The sequence below is a fragment of the Amphibalanus amphitrite genome, unplaced genomic scaffold (assembly GCF_019059575.1).
Source record: "Amphibalanus amphitrite isolate SeventyFive unplaced genomic scaffold, NRLGWU_Aamphi_draft 000284F_arrow, whole genome shotgun sequence".
Taxonomy (NCBI): Eukaryota; Metazoa; Arthropoda; class Thecostraca; order Balanomorpha; family Balanidae; genus Amphibalanus; species Amphibalanus amphitrite.
The window spans coordinates 335,324-351,202 of record NW_024881779.1 but is presented as its reverse complement, the minus strand read 5'-3'; the positions used below and the strand labels follow the sequence as shown (position 1 = coordinate 351,202).

Here is a 15,879-nt window from a genome sequence, read left to right as displayed (position 1 = left end):
TGGGTGGGCCACAATCTGCTGTGCAAATTTGGGCTACGTGACCTTTGCTGACCTCTGTAGGTCAAACGGCTGGGAGTGCCACCGAATGACTTGGACTGTGGATTGGGCATGTCATGGCCTACATTGTGTGCGAGTTTCAGCTTGATCGGAGGTGTCCCGAATCTGGGCTGAATCCGGGCTGAATCTGGGCTGAATATGGGCTGTCTTGATCAACATTCAAAAATGTCACTTAAGGAAAGATGGCCCCCCCGATGAGAATCAGAGGAGACAAAAAAATGACGTTTTAAACAATAAATACAGTCATTTCGCTTCACAATTGAATAATTTTCGAAAAATTACATTACTTTGCAATACATATTGAATTTTAATCAAACAACAAATGGTAAATGCACTTCAATAGGACAAATGAAATCATCATCATCATCATCATATTTATTTGACATCCTTTGAGGACAAAACAAGGAGAACATATCTTCATAACATAACCGTGACACATGAAGATACAAACACAGCACGGCACAACAAAGTCACGTTTGCAAAGCACGGGCAGCTTTTTACATCAGACGGACTAGGAGAATCAGTTTGGATGTATTGTTACAAGCAGCCTTACTAGCTGCCATGACTCGGCGCTGTTGCTGTCCATCAGCCAGCTGAGCGAGTCCGCAAGGCCACACTCGGGCCTGGGCGTGTGCACCCAGTCTCCGTGTATATGACCGCTGGCAGCCTCCAGTACCCTCATGAAGTTTCCCCCACATAGCGACATTAGATGGCACACAATAGAAGCAGATGTTTCCGCGAATCTCGCATTGGTCGCCAACTGGGCCAGGCTACTCACCAGCACACAACGGAGGCGGTGCTGGCCACGAAAAGCGTTTTGAGTAGCGCGAAAAATAGACCGCCGGACGAGAGCTTGTACACTTGGGATGCGAAGTGCCGCCATTAGTGCGGAGTGGTGGGCAGTGCGCGGTAGGCGTAGCGCGCTTTTGACCGCCGAGGCTTGCCAGCCTTCGAGGCGAGCAATATCTCCAGAGCTTAAAAAACAGACCTCACATCCATAAATCAGAACAGGAGCGACAATCATCCGCCATAGAAATGCCTTATCAACAGCGGAGAGGTGCTGATTAAACATGCCGGCCGGCGTTAGGCCAAAGAACGCACCCCTGCTCCGCTGAATTCGGGCAGTCACCTGATCGGCACCGTGTAGCTGGGAACGCAGCTCAACACCCAAGTGTGTGGTTTCCTGTCGGTGCTTCAGGATCTGTCCGCATAGCTGCCACTGAGGCGTCCGAGAGAGGAACTCGGCCCCGAATATAAAGCTGTGACTCTTGGTCAAGCTTTGGTTCACATGTACAAAATCTATCCTCCACAACACTGAGAAGGAGGAGACGATATGAAGCATTGATTGAAGATCGCGTGCATTACTAGACATAATCAGAATATCATCAGCGTATGCAACTGCTGGGATGTGGTGGCCATACAGCGTGGCGCCCAAGCGACAGTCATCGAGCTGTTGGATGAGCGGGTATAAAAACATATTGGTGAGGCACGGCGATAAAAGCGCACCCTGTCTCACTCCTCGGCGCACACAGAAGGCGTCTGACAGCTTCCCACCAAAACGTACTCGGGCTGACAGGTGAGAGTACCAATAGGCCAGAAGCGCCCAGCTCCGGCGTGGGAGGTGCTCACTCGCTCGGAAGAGGACGCCATCATGCCACAAACGATCAAAACATTTCCTAGCATCGAGGTTAGCTGCAAACAGCGGGAGTTTATAGCATAGGTAATGTTGCGCGGTCTCGTGTACAAGCATAGACGCTTCGCTGGTGCCCCTATGCCCTAAGAACCCAAACTGAAGTTCAGAGGCCTCAAATGACGTGTCGATCTCTTCCTGAAGGATCAGTTCCAAAAGTTTGGAGATAGTCGACACGAGAGAGATGGGGCGGTAGCTATCGGCAGAGTCGGGGTCCAGTCCGGTCTTCTTCATGATAGGCACCACTGTGCTGCATGTGAAACTGACAGGGACACGCATTTCAGCGAGGCAGGCAGAGAGTAGAGAGGCGATAGCCTCGTGCAGTGGTCCTGAAGAGCCGTAGACAAGATGCTCAGCGGTGACGCCGTCCGGTCCTGGTGATGCGTTGCGGTTGATTTGCGGGATCAAGCGAGCTACATCTCCTGCAGTGACGCGCTTAGCGGGGCCAGGATCTTCTTTCGCCTGGGACAGCAGGGCTTCTACTCGGGTGCGCACATCATCTTGGGCTGCAGAGAGGGTGTCCTCGTCCGTATGAATGGGGCGGAAGTGGGCCTCGAGGCTGTCCGCCGTGAGCGAGGAGCGCAAACCGCCCGAGCCACGTCGAGCCTGCTCTACACGGCGCCAGAACGAATTGATGTCCTTCTTCTGACGCAGCGATGACAGGAGATTTGCGCTGTTATCAACCTGGGCACGTGCTGCATCGACCCGGGCCTGCCTGTATGAACGACGCGCAACTTTGAAGCAGTTGTGCAGGACCGTATTCCGTGGTCGACCGGCGTGAGTCCAAATGCGATGCCACAGGCGCGCCCGGTCCCGTGCTGCCGACACTGAAGGGCTCCACCAGGACTTTGGCGGTCTTCGGGGCCGGGAGCAGCCGGCCTCAGCTGCAGCTTGATGGATGGCTGACGTCAGGAGGCAGTCTATCTGATCGGCGCTGAGGTTTGGCTGGACCACTGTCTCCAGCTGCGTGGAGAGCAGTTCACAGTACCTTTGATTCCTGTCGGAATTGTTCCAATCCAGTACCGTGCGGTGAGAACTGGAGTGGTCTCGCGGCGCTGGTCTTTCCCTCTCTTCACCGTTTATTTGGAGCAGAAGAGTACATGTTATAGGCAGATGGGGACTGAGGTTGTCATGAGAAGGCGGGATGATAGAACATGACAGAAGCTGTTCATCTGCAAGTTTGCCAGGCACGATGATGTGGTCGATGTGGGACGTGTGACCGCCGCGTTCATACGTGAAATTCACTGGCTGAGAGAAGCGGATGATGACGTCATATTATTGATTTACTTTCACATCATCGACTCAAGGCCGGATACCATGTTCCATGCTACCGAGAATGGTAGCATGAAATGTGTTTTCATTCTACCAAGAATGATTACAACTTCTTTTTGCTTGTGAATTTTAGTGAATTTGTGTTAAATCATAGCAAGTAATTTTATTTTTTGTGATCGCTAATTCTTTTGGACTTAGAGATGTGTGGCTCAGTGAAGAGCACGTTTCTTCCAGATGTACCTATCTCACATGTTCTACCTATTTCAATTCTGCTTTTGCAAGAAGCTCAAACTTTACATCTCAGCCAGTGTGATATAAGATGAAGATATGCATCATTATTCATTATTGTAAGTGACTAGCTTCTTGCATTATTGCTGTATTATTCATCATCAGGTGGCTTAGTGTCAAAGGGGTGTGGCAAGAAGTCAATACCTTTTTGAGAACGCAAATTTGAGGGATAATGCAATGTTTTGCATTATTCTTGCTTACTCAGCTTCAGTTGTAGGCTGTAGCACATTTTGAAGCAGAATAGGCTTGTCTCAATATGCTGTTTGTGTTGTATATCAGATTAGGCCTATTGCCCAAATGCCCATTCCCAGTATTGCATATGATATTGCTTCAACATTTTTAGTTTGCAATATTTTGCACTCAGAACCAGGTGGCGGATATGTTATTCTAGTTATCATGTGGTACATACAAACATGTACCTAATATAGATCAATTCTACCATCCTCTCTTTCCATATCCAGCTTTCGGACATTTTTCGGAAAAATCCATGCTTTGGACATTTTTCGGACAAAAGTGAGCTAGGATTTTGGACATTGGACGGACATCGGACAAGAAATTTCTGAAATTGACACCTCTAGTGGCCGGCTCGACGAGCGCCCCGGATCGCGCCGTCTGCGCCTTCCAGCAGCAGGAGCAAGAGTTCGACATCGACGGCCACCCGGTCACCATCCAGGTGGCCGCCGACCGCGAGAGGTCGCCGTGCGGCGCCGGCCGCCGGTGTCAGCCGCTGCGCTGGAACGTCGACTACCGGCACCGCGGCGAGCTCATGCAAAAGACCGTCACCGTGGCCTGGGTGTGCGCCGCCGTCGAGCCGCCCGTGGCCGCCGCGCCGCAGCCAAAGCTGTCCGGTGGCCGCCGCCGCCGCCGCCGGGGCGGGGCCGGGATCGGAGCGGTGCCGGGGAGCGGCGGCCGGCACAGGGGGCGCGGCGGACCGGCCGGCGGCGGCGGCCGGGCGGCCCAGGGGCGGCCAGGCGCCGACTCTGAGACCGAGCGGCGCAACAGTGTATGGGAGACCATACCGGACTGATGCAGTGATACACTGGTGAATGGGAAGAGCAGAGCCTATAGTGTCCAGTATATCGAGCTCATATGACATCGGCTTTTGTATTCGGTCTTTCATAATTGTGATCATTCTTATAACCCACTTTTGTATACCGTGTTTGTTGATATTTAAGTCGTTTATATAAAAAACATGTAGTAAATAAAAAAGAAGCGTCGAATAATGTTCCCATGTCTCACTTAGGAATCATTTACTTTGTTTGGCGCTACCGGCAAACCTTGTCTCCTTTCATCCGAAAATAGGCGCCCCAGTACCATTAGCCGCAGCAGGTGGCGACCCCCTGTATTTAGTACCGGTACCGTGCCCGGGCCTGTACTCGGTACTCGGTACTCGGTACCGATTGCTCACCCATCAGACGCAGCAGGTGGATGGCCCCGTACACGCAGCACGGCAGCGGCGGACTCCTCGACAGCTCGCCAGGTGGCAGCAGCGACCAGCGCGCGCGCGCCGATTCGGTCGACTCCACGCTGAACGGCCTGCGGACGGGGGGCGCGTGTCAGCCGAGCCACGGCTCCCGGACAGTGGACAGGCACGGCGATTTCAACTGGTGTAGCCAATATCGCTGAGGCACCACTGCAGTGAGCGGATGAATCGGGAAAGTCGCGGAAATAGAACCCGATCTGAAAACCCGCAAGCCAAAATTTCATCAATCCCGGCTCGCTGCCCGATAGCTCACGGCCGCTGCAGGCTGAGCTCAGCGGTTAGCTCACGGCCCGTTAGCCCACGAGTGCTGCAGAGGGAGCTCAGCGGTTAGCTCACGGCTCACCTGCGTTTGGAGTCCGGCTGCTCGTCGCCCGAGCTGGCGGCGCACTCCCGCTCAGTTGACTCAGAGTCACGCGTGGGCCGGCGCGAGCGCAGAGTCATCCGGGACGCCGACTCGTCTGCGGGACGGCAGAGTCGAGTCAGCGGCCGGGGCGGGGGGGGGGGGGGGGGGGGCGAGCCGGGCCCGGCACCCATCGTGCTCAGTAGCGGGGGGGGGGGGGGCGGGGGCGATGAGGAGGTCGAGCCAGGACGACCGGCACCGAATGCCGTGCTATCGAATATAGGCGCTTCAACAACGCAAAGATACGTACTTTGCTGTAGTTAATGTAATACATACACCTAGCTGTGATAATCATGTGATAATCGTGAAGCTTTATTTCTTTTTCCGGAGGCAGTTATAACGTCGAGAGCTCGGCGGCTGCTGGACAGGGCAGTGAGCGCCGCCTCTGGGGTTCCGCTGCCGCGACTGCCGTCTCCAGCTCATCCTCACCGGTGCGGTCCGAGCGGGCCGAGGCGTGCCGGGTGCGCGCCGGCCCGTCACTGGCCGGCGAGGCGGGCCGCAGCAGCCGACCGTGCTGCTCCCTCTCGGCCGCGTACAGAAGCTGAAGTTCCAGCACGTGATCAAAGGTGATCCGCAGGCCGTCCACCACCTCCTTGCAGAGATTCAGACTGGAACAGGGCACCGGCGCGGCAGTGTCAGTGTTCGGTCCCCGTCCGCGGGCGGGCGGCCCGCCGGTCGATCCCTGCGCTTCTAATGATTGCTGATCAGAATACAAGGGTTGGTTTCTGTCCCGGCATAATTGGGCCGCAGGAGACGCGGCGCCGGCGCCGATAACGAGCAAACGAGCGGCGAGACGCCCGCTCCGAGCAACAATTAATCTATGGGAACAATGTCGAAATGAAATGACGAAATCAATGTGAGCTCTCACATTCCAGGGACGAGGACTCTGTGTCATGTGGCAAACTGTCTTCCAGGTACGATGACAAGGAAAGTATCTCCATTATTCAACAAACTCACTTTTTCCAAATATAGAACTGCTTCCCAATCAAATGACAGAATCGTTATGTTAAAAATAAAACGCATATGAACAACACAAAACACACAACCACTCTACCAAACCAACACATGCGCAAACGAAAAAGCGAACACACTCGAGCACAAGAAGTGTACAATGCAGATATTACATAAGCGTGTGCCGTGTGCATTTGTCACAGCAGGACGCAGTCGGTGCCCTGCTGAGACACCTTTTCACCTATATCGGCCAGTCAAAGGTGTCCTATCCGCCGAGCCGACAGTGCGGCAGCATCGCTCACAACAGCGGCCGATAATAATCGGACCCCGTCCGAGCGCAGTATCAATGAGCGCCTCCAGTGCCGGCTTGTTAGCGCGGAGTTCGGGACGCCAAATCCGTGTCCCCGGCACCTCCTGTGCGCCGCGGCACTCCACTGCATACACCGGAGCACCCGACCAGCTCCAATCAGTCGCTGTGTGTGTACGCGTGTTGAACGGCAGGGGAAGGCCATTGACACGTGTGCTGAACGGCAGCGGAAGGCCATTGAGACATCAGCACACAAGGCGGGCTGCGAGCGGTCACAGTGAACGGGCGCTGCGCTCTGCTGTTCCTAAAGGCTGTTTGAGTTTCTCGCTAGGTAAAGCACCTAATATGTGATTTTGTTTGTGTTTTTCATTGAGCGGTGAGGACTAAGCGTAAGGAAGAGGCGCTTATTAAGCGCAAGATGAGTGACTTTGAACGTGGTTGAGGCATTGGATGTTCCGAACAGGCATATGCCCGCGCGGTGAATGTTTACAACATCAGTGCAGTATTGGACATAATCGGTACCTTTCCTTGGCCAGCTAGGATCGCAGAGTTAAATAACAATACATATAACAGAGATTCACCAGCGTCGCCGGAGAAAAGTATCCGTCATACGTCCGCACCAGTGTCAGCTGAATGTGATCAATGGTACAGCGCCCAATTGAGTTCAATATAGCCCACGGGCATGGAACATGATAGCCCGGTCAAATGAGAAACGTTGCGCAAGACAGGATGTCCGGCTGAAATTGGGTGACACGCCGCGGCTCCTTCCGATATGGAGCGTTCCGGAACCCGGTGTCATGTGACCTGTCCGGTAATGCTCAACTACGGCACACAAATATCAGGTAAAAAAGTACGGAATAAAAATATCCAAAGAATAAGTTCTGAAGAGACAAAAAATATGAGGTCCATAAGTCAGTGAGACATTGACTTTTAGGTCACCCATTTCAATGTCTCTCTCCCTTGTTAGATATCCGCAGCCCGCTTCCTTTGCTCAGACTCTCAGGTGCGCGCGCTGACCTCCCAGTCGGAGACCCGTCCCTCACCAGAGGTCCGGTCCCTCCCAGTCGGGGCCCCGTCCCTCAACCAGTCGGGGTCACTGATCTTCGCGTGCTGACCTCCCAGTCGGGGTCCCGTCCCTCACCCAGTCGGGGTCACTGACCTGCGCGCGCTGACCTCCCAGTCGGGGTACCGTCACAGACCTCAGACCTGCGCGCGCTGACCTCCCTCCCAGTCGGGGTCCCGTCCCTCCCAGTCGGGGTACCGTCCCTCCCAGTCGGGGTCCCGTCCCTCCCAGTCGGGGTACCGTCCCTCCCAGTCGGGGTACCGTCACTGACTTGCGCGCGCTGACCTCCCAGTCGGGGTCCCGTCCCTCCCAGTCGGGGTCACCGATCTTCGCGCGCTGACCTCCTAGTCGGGGTCCCGTCCCTCACCCAGCCGGGGTACCGTCACTGACCTGCTCGCGCTGACCTCCCAGTCGGGGTCCCGTCCCTCCCAGTCGAGATCTTGTCACTGACCTGCGCGCGCTGACCTCCCAGTCGGGGTCCCGTCCCTCACCCAGCCGGGGTACCGTCACTGACCTGCTCGCGCTGACCTCCCAGTCGGGGTCCCGTCCCTCCCAGTCGAGATCTTGTCACTGACCTGCGCGCGCTGACCTCCCAGTCGAGGTCCCGTTACCCAGTCGGGGTCACTGACCTGCGCGCGCTGACCTCCCAGTCGGGGTCCCGTCCCTCACCCAGTCGGGATCTTGTCACTGACCTGCGCGCGCTGACCTCCCAGTCGGGATCTTGTCACTGACCTGCGCGCGCTGACCTCCCAGTCGGGGTCCCGTCCCTCACCCAGTCGGGATCTTGTCACTGACCTGCGCGTGCTGACCTCCCAGTCGGGGTCCCGTCCCTCACCCAGTCGGGATCTTGTCACTGACCTGCGCGTGCTGACCTCCCAGGCGGGATCTTGTCACTGACCTGCGCGCGCTGACCTCCCAGTCGGGGTCCCGTCCCTCACCCAGCCGGGGTACCGTCACTGACCTGCTCGCGCTGTCCTCCCAGTCGGGGTCCCGTCCCTCCCAGTCGAGATCTTGTCACTGACCTGCGCGCGCTGACCTCCCAGTCGAGGTCCCGTTACCCAGTCGGGGTCACTGACCTGCGCGCGCTGACCTCCCAGTCGGGGTCCCGTCCCTCACCCAGTCGGGATCTTGTCACTGACCTGCGCGCGCTGACCTCCCAGTCGGGATTTTGTCACTGACCTGCGCGCGCTGACCTCCCAGTCGGGGTCCCGTCCCTCACCCAGTCGGGATCTTGTCACTGACCTGCGCGCGCTGACCTCCCAGTCGGGGTCCCGTCCCTCACCCAGTCGGGATCTTGTCACTGACCTGCGCGCGCTGACCTCCCAGTCGGGGTCTTGTCACTGACCTGCGCGCGCTGACCTCCCAGTCGGGGTCCCGGCTCTTGCCGCGGCCGCCGGTGGAGGGGCGCCGGCTGCCCGTCTGCTGCCAGTGCTGGACGTACGCTTCGAGGACGGCCACCACGGTCGGCTCACACGGCAGCTGCGGCAGCTGGGGGAGGGGGGGGGACAGAGGGGGGTCACACCAGACAGAACAGGTGTTACAGCCTGACGTAACAGTCGCCACAGCCTGATGTAACGGACATCACAGCCTGACGTAACAGTCGCCACAGCCTGATGTAACGGACATCACAGTCTGACGTAACAGTCGCCACAGCCTGATGTAACGGACATCACAGTCTGACGTAACAGTCGTCACAGCCTGACGTAGCACTCGGCACGGCCGGCCGGTGTCCAAATCCATCGGTCAGCTACTACAAACGCTGACCTCTGTCGGGGCCACCCGATTGTGACCTATGGTCGGCTTAACACCACAAAGGCGCCGGTGACCCATAGCTGAAAGCGAGCGGCGAATCATTTATCTCCCGGCACATCAAAACGGAGCGCTCCGCCGGGCTGATGGCCGGGTCTGGCGCTGACGGCCGGCGGTGACAGCTGTATCGTACTCCGCGGCCGGGCCTAGTGGCACGCCAGCGGACGGGGAGGGCAGGAACACGTCGAGCGTGAGGTAATGTTCCAAATGATGCAAAGAAAGAGGCGAGTAAAGGCCTGGCTACACTATGCGTTTTCTGCGTGCGTTTTTTGCGGGTTTGCGTTTTTTGCCTAATATCGTTCTAGAAAAAAGTAAAAAATAATATAATTTTTACACTAGTTATATACAGAAGTTAATATAACTCTTATATTAACTACAATTGAATATAAAAAACATCACAAAACATGATATCGTTTATTTTTCTAGAACGATATCGCGCAAAACCCGCAAACACGCAAAAAACGCACGCAGAAAACGCATAGTGTAGCCAGGCCTTAACGCCTTCAAATTGTACATGCTCGTGTATTTACACAGCTCATTGCCTATTCACACAAATAAATAAATGCATATCACATCCTATGGGGTTATGTTCGGGTCTAAAACTTGTATAGGAAATTCCCTTTTTTATCTTTAGCCTTACAGAATATTCAGTATTCACCAATGAAGACTGGCACGGGGTTATACCTACGGTAGAACGGACTGACTTCCTGAACATCGTAAGGAGCCGGCATCACAAATATCAAAGCACCGTCGAAGCTCCAATTAAATCAAATGGTTTGCTCGGCAGGGCCCGTAGAAATACATTGCACGAAACCCTCGTCTCCAACTGATTTCCATCGTCTAAGCCCGCTCGACATCCCAGTGTCGGTTTAATCCGGTTCTCTGGGACTCTGTTGCCGGGCTCGTCGGGCCCGGAAGCCACCCTCCGGTGACTGTGGACAACTTGCTAACGAGGGAGGCCCAGTGGCGGCACACGGAGGCAGGGGGCGGCGACGGACACGGTCCAGCGATTGTCACAACCGGGCCGGCCAGCCCTGGGGAGCGAAACCGGGCCGCCCCGCCCCGACCACCGCCAGACCGGCGGATCTGTCGGTGGGTAGGCGTCCCACGCATCTGATCAAAACTCGCCAATGGACGGCGACTAGGTCGGCGCCGGCTGAAATCTGACTAAACTAACACGCCCGATCGGATAACCGTGAAGACTAGGAGGGGATACGGGGGAAGGCTAGGAGAGGTGCAGTGATGGGCATTTAACAGCGACAATAATATTATTTGTCGTAATGCCGCTTTTTAAGTGCAACGGGAAAATGATGCAGACAAAAAACAAAATCGCTAAGAACTCGTCTCTCCAATGACGCAATGCCCGGGAAAGACGCCTGTTTAACACTAGCGCCCGCCTGCATCAGTTCGGTATGAGCTGCAGGGGAGGAGAAGGGGGGGGGGGCACCGGCGGGCTGCTCGCGAATCCGCACATTCCCGATACCCGGCCACTTTCACAGAGCCGACGGAAAGGCGTCACTCCGCCTCCATTTCCGACGGCGGCTCCGCGCCCTCCGGCGTATCGGCGACGGTGACTGACGGCTGCGGTGCCGCGGCAGAGCGACCCCCTCCCCACCGGGGGCCGGGACTCGCTACATCTAACCATTTTCAGCAAATGTAGCCGGCGATGCCACAAACAGTGACAAATGCTCGCGTCGGCGGGGAGCTCCCGCAGTAAAAAGCGCCGTTAGACACACTCAGTGATATCCTATTAAATTCCGGTGACCGAATGGGAATGGCCAAGGAAGGACTGAACTTCAAGTCAAGTGAACTCAACTTCTGAGTCGTTGATAGACAATTTTGTTTTGTTTTTTCAATCTAAAATAGCAATCATGACCGGCAAAAAAAAACTTTATAAGTCGTAATCTAAAATCAAAAGATTTGGCGATTGTCTGCTTTAGGCAGGTGCCCTTCGCAAGTACGCCGGTGAGGCGTCTCTCTTCTCTCCGACGCAGCACAATAATAGCCTCGGCCTTGCAGGGTACGGCAATCAGTCGAAATGCCGGTCACCGTCGCCCGGAGTAATTAACTGCATCGTCGGATCCAATGAACCGGAGGACAGATCCGCCACCGTTCTATCCGGATCAAACTACCGAGAAACTGACTAACGACTGCGGCCACGAAAAGCAAGCCGGTTAGCGAAAACGGTAACGGCTTGCGTACGGTGTTGGGTGGTGAGGACCATAACAACTGATAGCTGCCTTGTTTGGCTCCTTTGGCGGTGTGCGCCAAACACAACGCGGCCTATGCATCGCGGCGAGCCATCCTCTGTCATTGGGCATCACCGGGTATCACCATCTCCCCCATCCCGCGCCACATCTCCAGCGCTGCCGGCCGCCGCGCCCCGCCCACTCAGCACGCACCTTGTGGTACTTGTTGACGTAGTAGTAGTCGTCGTCGAGCCGGCGGCGCAGCGCGGCCGGCATCTCGACGTGCGCGGCGGCCGGCGAGACCGCCTCGTCCTCGGACTCGTCTCCGCTCGCGACCTCCGAGGGCGGCGCCGAGCAGCCGCCCGTCGACGAGTGCTGGCTGTCGGCGGCGCTGTACCGGCGCCGGTCCACCACCCTGGGCGGGTCAGAACGGGGTCAGAACGGGGTCAGAGCGGGGTCAACACGGGGTCAGAACGGGGTCAGAGCGGGGTCAGAGCGGGGTCAGAGTGGGGTCAACACGGGGTCAGAACGGGGTCAGGGCGGGTACACTGTACCGGCGCCGGTCCACCACCCTGGGCGGGTCAGCACGGGTCAGAACGGGGTCAGGGCGGGTCAGATAGGGTTCAGAGCGGGTACACTGTACCGGCGCCGGTCCACCACCCTGGGCGGGTCAGCACGGGGTCAACACGGGTCAGCTAGGGGTCAGAGCGGGGTCAGGGCGGGTCAGATAGGGGTCAGGGCGGGTACACTGTACCGGCGCCGGTCCACCACCCTGGGCGGGTCAGAACGGGGTCAACACGGGGTCAGAACGGGGTCAGGGCGGGTACATTGTATCGGCGCCGGTTCACCACTCTGGGCGGGTCAGAACGGGGTCAGATAAAAGTCACGTCAGCAAGGGTCAGGTAGGGGTCAGATAGGTCAGTCGTGGGTCTGACCGAGTTCAGCCGGGAACCTCTGTCGGACCAGACTGGGGACAGCCGTAGGTCAGTCAGGCTGATGGCTTGTCGGTTCAGGTCCGTCACCATATACATAAGAAGCACTTAACACTGCCAGCATAGCCAGCAAGTCATCAAAGCAAAAACTTTCAGAAAGAGTGCGCAAATACTCAAGGCGAGGTCGGCGAATCCCAAACATCAACCAGTCTATAAATAGGTAGATTGTGACCAGCGCCATAGACAATTCAATGAAACAATGGCAAGGTAACGCCGCCACTGGCTGTGAGGGCGGCCCGCGCGGTACGCCGAAGTTGTGTTATTGCGGGCAGGTGGTGGGATATTTACCCCTATTAGTGGCAGGGGGGGGGGTTGTTTTTATCCACCCCTCAGGTTTTTCGGGAATATCTCCGAAACCGCTGAAGCTACGATGCTGAAATTTTCTGACTTTTCCTAAAACTAAATTGGGCACATTCCCTGAAAATTTCAAGTTCATAACTTTACCAGGGGCGGCTCCAGAGCACTGGGAATTGGGGGTCCTATTCGTGAAGCGAGTCATTTGGGCGAAGATCACGATGCTGCACCAGTTTTACGAACAGTGAATGAAAGGTATCATGTGATAACATATACAAAGTTATTGTGCATCCTCTTTTGACACGTTTTTGCTATAATAGGCGGATCCAGGCGTCCAAAAAGGGGGGTTATTTTTTACCTCCCAACATAGGTGCCCTGACACCGCCTATGCATGACCAATACAATTTTAGTCGTTCTCTCATAAGAAAATTGTAACATAACAAGACCATTGCCACCCTTTTTAGAAACAGTACCAATAAAAACCTTATTTACTATACTTTTTGTGTACCCCCAATCTCAATGATCTGTATCCGCCTATGATTTTTGAAAATGCATATTTTTAGGATCCATGTGAATTCCTGGTTCATTCTCTATCGATCGGCAAAAGTTGCTTTAAGATTGGTTCAGAAACCTGGCCGTGATAAACAGTCTAAAATGTATCTGCAATTTGCCCGTTTTTACCCCCCTCTACCCCCCTATTGACATTTTTTAATTTTACTTTTTTTTAGAAATGTAGATCTCGTTGAGCCAAATCGAATGCCGTTTGAATTTTGAAAATCGGCCGGTTAGATCTCGAGATATCAAGGGGGGTCGTAAACAGCCCCCCCCCCTGCCACTAATATGGGGTAGCCAGGAGCCTGCCACTAATAGGGTTAAGTAACATACACGTACTGCATCCCCGCTGCACCGAGTGGGATCAGCCGCCGGCCGTGGATAATGGGATAGCCAATATAAAATCAAACGAGTGACGGAATTAATGTTATTAATGGAGCGAAAGTAGTCACTAATACAACCTTGTGCACCTTCTGCACAGTTTTTACCTATTGTCGCACCTATACGGCAGGTAGGGCTCTCAGCCCCGTTGCGGCCAGTAAGCTTTGGTCGGTGACGCTGGCTATGGGGCCATGTTCGCGCGGTCCACTGGGATACCGGTCGACCCGTCTCCCGACCCCACCTCCAGTCCCCTACACTCAGTGGCGCGCCAAACAGCGCCAATCAAAACTGACTTCACAACTTCTTCGGAAAACGGCATATACTTAGCTACGCCGTAGTGTAAAGTCTAAAACAACGGTGAGACATCCTATGGCAAATGTGATGAGATCCGAGGAAGACAAAATGATAATACAACATGCATATAACAAATTGGATGTTCCTTGTTGCGATTTCAACGTTCATTGCTTTTCAATAGACATTTAATTTGCAATGATAATTCAGCATCACCGGTTTCGATACATGGAGAGAACTTGGGCCTGACGAGCGCGGTGTGAGCGACCCTACCAGCGCAGTGTGCATATTTCTACTGGAATCGAGCCGAGAGAGCCGACCTACTAAGCATAAGCGTCATTTGAACAGAAATGAGTCACGAAGAAACGCACACACAGCGACAAAGTCATAGAACAGTTACAGTACACCGTTGCACGCGTCATCGTCTCAATGTTCGTGACGCACGACTGGTGAAGTGTAATGTTGGCCGGAAGCGGCGCTGAACAGGAGCTGACAAAGTTTTACAGAGACGGACGGATTGGTGGAGATCCACGCACCAAATCGACTAACGAAGCCGCAGTGGGGGGCCAATAAAGGTGCACCCCACCTGCTCCGATCCTGGGCGACCTCCAAGGACAGAAACTATGCCGGTCAGCGAGTTATTAGACCCTGCGCACAGCGGGGCACAGTGACAGCCAATCCGAAACACGCCCGAGGATGACGTCATAGGCACCAAGGGGTGACGTTATGAATGTCATCTAGCTAAAAATGGAGGATCGTCTCAGAACGCTGACACTGGAAGAATGTGAACAGTCTCTGGAGAAAGCAACACAAGATAAAATGACTCTCATGAAGACGAAATGACATTTAAAACAATGCACAAAAATAAGTCACAAAATAGACTATGCAGAATGCAAGCAGTAGGCATTAAATTATCTATTAAAGGTCACTGAAGTGACCCCGAATGATCTCAAAGGATAACAACGTAATGCCAGAAACGGAAAATTATAAACGGCCCGAAGCAGCAGCTTGCAAAACATAACAATGAAAAGCATTACGACCGTTCGACTCCCCGGCGGTAAAGGCCACTGACCGACTTACCGGCGGTATCATCCCTGACCGATTACCCGGCGGTAAAGGCCACTGACCGACTTACCGGCGGTATCATCCCTGACCGATTACCCGGCGGCGGTGACTCGGGTGAGTGGACGCCGCGCCTTTGGTCGGCTCTCCTGCCCCGGGACCGGTGGCACCCGACTGCAGTGGCGGCCCGGCGGCGCCCTCGGGAAATTACGCACGTGCCGATGATCTGATTACGGCGTGTCACAGCAGAGCATAAAGCATACACTCGGACGCTAATTCGGCGCCTGGCGCCTCCCGGCCCACTCTGCCGCCGAGCCGTTCTCGGACTGGGCCGAGCCGGGCGTCACACTACGGACTGTTAGCGTCCCCCGCGACGGGTGTCTCGGCTACCGGCGGCCGCGGCCGAGGGTCATCGAGCAGAGGGCAGGAGCTGCGACCAATTACCTGAGCCACCACCAGCCAAACGATCGGCCGAGCGACATTCACCCACGCTCTTATAAGCTGGCGCAAACTAAAATATGCGCAATTCAATTAAATATAAATCTAATAGACAAAATCAAAGATGTTGTTTTACCGTTAAGCTAAAAACAATATAAACCATCTGCATAAATGTCACACATTCATTTCAAGGTCTGTGTACGCGGCTTGAGACGGGTATCCCACTCCCCAGGGGCGGGCTACTCACCCGGGCGGCAGGAACCTCTCGGCGAGCGAGCGTTGCAGCCGCCGGTTGGCCTCGCTGTACTCCAGGATTTGGTCCTCGGCTACGTACCGGTCCCAGCCCGAATTCCAGCCCTG

General features: G+C 55.0%; 1 protein-coding gene across 5 annotated transcripts in view; it reads right to left on the bottom strand.

Annotated features, from left to right (window-relative positions):
• Window positions 1-15,879, bottom strand: part of LOC122387374 (male-specific lethal 3 homolog) — a 34,167-nt gene that overhangs the window by 13,293 nt on the left and 4,995 nt on the right. For all 5 annotated transcript variants that reach the window (XM_043377509.1, XM_043377508.1, XM_043377510.1 and 2 more), the window contains 6 exons: window positions 15,767-15,876; window positions 11,723-11,924; window positions 8,857-8,999; window positions 5,620-5,798; window positions 5,134-5,248; window positions 4,716-4,843 (listed from right to left, as the gene is read on the bottom strand). In XM_043377509.1, coding sequence (XP_043233444.1) covers window positions 4,716-4,843; window positions 5,134-5,248; window positions 5,620-5,798; window positions 8,857-8,999; window positions 11,723-11,924; window positions 15,767-15,876 — 877 coding nt within the window. The remainder of the gene's footprint in view (window positions 1-4,715; window positions 4,844-5,133; window positions 5,249-5,619; window positions 5,799-8,856; window positions 9,000-11,722; window positions 11,925-15,766; window positions 15,877-15,879) is intronic.